At 51.0% G+C, this 2,672-nt stretch overlaps 1 protein-coding gene across 1 annotated transcript in view; it reads right to left on the bottom strand.

Annotated features, from left to right (window-relative positions):
* The window catches only part of LOC119589364, a 17,545-nt gene that overhangs the window by 14,665 nt on the left and 208 nt on the right, over positions 1-2,672 (bottom strand). Inside the window, exon 2 of the mRNA XM_037937982.1 lies at positions 1,727-2,670. Within this exon, the coding sequence (XP_037793910.1) occupies positions 1,727-2,670 (944 nt within the window). The remainder of the gene's footprint in view (positions 1-1,726; positions 2,671-2,672) is intronic.

Genomic DNA, 2,672 nt, shown 5'->3' with positions numbered 1-2,672 from the left:
GCAGAAATTATCAAGTCACAGGGACTCACCATGAATGGCAGCCATTCAATACTGTCTTTCCCTAACTTGTTGCCTCACATGCACCGCCGTTGCAACACTGACTGCATCCTGTTCTTGAGTTAGCCTGCAACTTTCGTTAATATTTCGATTTTTTAAACATTAAATAAATTAAAAGTACTGCAATAATGGCCAGAAAAAATCATCATTACCATGTATGTAATAGTCACATTCGGACGCCATTTGCATTCAACTGGTGAATTCCATATATGTATACAATTACCATCGCGCAATAATATACATACACATGTACAAAAGGCACCGCTGTTCCAACAGCTCGAAGTGCCACGGGAACTGACAGTACACCGCCACTTAAATCGTAAAAGTGCCACGATTGAGCATTCGCCACGGATTTCGGCGATGCGTTCAGCCCCCCAGTCCGCGGATTCGACACGTGCGTCGGAGATGCGACCCCCGCCTGGCTTGGGCCGCGCGCCTCGCGGGACGTAGCGAAGGTGCAGGGCCATATATCAGGGCGAGGCAGGCCGCCCGTCCGTCCCGGGGATGCTGTAGCGGACGCCCGCTCATTATTGTCTTACCGTTTTCCGCCACAGAGAGGAAGGCCAAAGCGACAGACATGTACAATAGCGTTTAAAATGTTGAGATCAACTGAATACATTTTATTTTCGTTCGTTCCAAAAATCTCGACTTTGAGTCCCAGTTTCTCGTAACAAAATATACCAACCTGCATGTCGAATATTTCGGAAAATGTCGCATGGCTTTTATCTGCACTAATCCTGCTGGACTCTGCGACTGGTCCCTATGTACTCCGACTCTCAGTTGTGCTTAAAGGTCAAGTATGCAAGAGCCTCTGCCTCTCCCTTTGGCTGAGATTATGTTCAGTACAAATTATCTCCGGCACTTCTGGTTAGTGATGGTTGTATTAGTTAGCTCCGCTCGTTCTGGCCGGACATCAAGCTAAAGAGCTACAGTCTTCGCCGATCCTCACAACCGGCTGTGATTCCTGTGAAAGCCAAATCTCATTGGTTATCCCTCCCGGCTGTGGTTTGTAAACCGGGTTGGCCGTGGTTGTTCCCCGCGATGGTTGTGGTTTCACTAAGCAGCGCCGGTTCTCTCCGGGTGTGAAGCCCCATCAGCCATCACGAGGCACGCTACGGCCATCACTTACTGCGCACGCGTGACTAATAACGTGCACGGGATCTTAACGCTCGATCCATGTGATACCCACGAAAAAGCTCTTGAACTTTTTCAACTCCCTAATTCTCTTCTCTTGCACAGTAACCATTTAGTTAAAATGAATGCTTGTTTCCAATAAACGCCGCTAACCAGGGATTTACCCGTTAAAGGTTTGTAATGAGAACGATCATTCTCCCATATAGGTACTGAAAAGAGAAAAAGATCTACCAGCCATTTTTAAGTTTTGATAATTAGCATCGAACGCCGGTCATTAGCTGGATTGCCTATAAAGTCCTGGTGAACTTTTTATGTGGAATAGCAAGTATCAGAAGCAAATATAAAAATTCGAATGTACGTTGAAGGGAACATATTTTTTATGTATCGCTTACACCACATCAACTGGTTAGTAATAAAGAAGCCACGAGCATCCAAACAAAATTCGCTAACCTATCAGATGGTTTCTTCCCCTTCTACTCCCAGTCAGCTATTGAACATTTGCCTTCAAACTTTACATGTTTGCTGAGTTACTTACAGGTCCTCGATCTTCACGCAGCGCGCTAGGAAGGTCCCACTCATGGTCACGGTGGCTCTCTTCCAGCCCGCCGCGGCCTCCTCGTCCATTTTGGGATCCTCGGGGCTTTGCTTCTGGACGATGACGACAGCTGGAGGAGGCGGCGGCACGACGTCGGGGAAAGCCGGATCCAGGGGTCGGCGGTCCCTGGCGCGCCCCTTGCTCTCCTTACCGACGGTGGCGAAGAGGCCATTCTCGATCTTGAGGGTCACGCTGCTCACCTTGCGCGTCGACCCCCCTTCCCTGCCGGCGGACCTGGACGGGGCAGAGGGAGCCTTGGACGGGACACAGCCGTAGGTAGGGTTATCTTGGTGCAGCGCCGCTCTCCCGGGGGGCAGAGAGGGGTCGCTGCTCTTCTTGTCTCGTTCACGGCAGCTAAGATCCTTCGGTTGGTGCTGACTGCTGACTGCTTCAACTAGCGGCTCACTTGCCTCGAAGTCAGGGCACGTGGCGTCCGAAAGGAATCCTGAGTCAGACGAGGGCGCACCGCTGTTCACGTACACATACGAGGAACACACCGACGACGGACACGATGGCAGAGTGGCCGTCGCCGGGGCTCCCGAAGCGGAGTTCGGAAGCTGCCGTCCGCTGTTCCTCTTGAAGTTACGCGGAAGTGTCCCTGTCACAGCCGCTGTGACTTCCTCCCTTGAGGTGTCGCCTTCGGGGGAAACTGACGTCAAGTTCGGCGTCGATGCATACTGCGGTGACGCCTTCTCCTCGCTGAACAATTTGTTCTCTTTGCACCGGAAGCTTGGGAATCTTACGTTATTAATTTTAGTAAGTGGGAAATTGGCGGCGCTTTGAGCTTGACTAGCATCGGGGTAAGGAGACCTTAGGTTATTCGGGAAGTTGACGTCGTCCTCAGGCAGCCCGGGGTTGACCTTCGAAGCTTTCGTGATTCTCGTCT

Source organism: Penaeus monodon, chromosome 25, assembly GCF_015228065.2.
Source record: "Penaeus monodon isolate SGIC_2016 chromosome 25, NSTDA_Pmon_1, whole genome shotgun sequence".
In the NCBI taxonomy this organism is placed as follows: domain Eukaryota; kingdom Metazoa; phylum Arthropoda; class Malacostraca; order Decapoda; family Penaeidae; genus Penaeus; species Penaeus monodon.
This window is presented reverse-complemented; position numbering and strand designations above follow the sequence as displayed.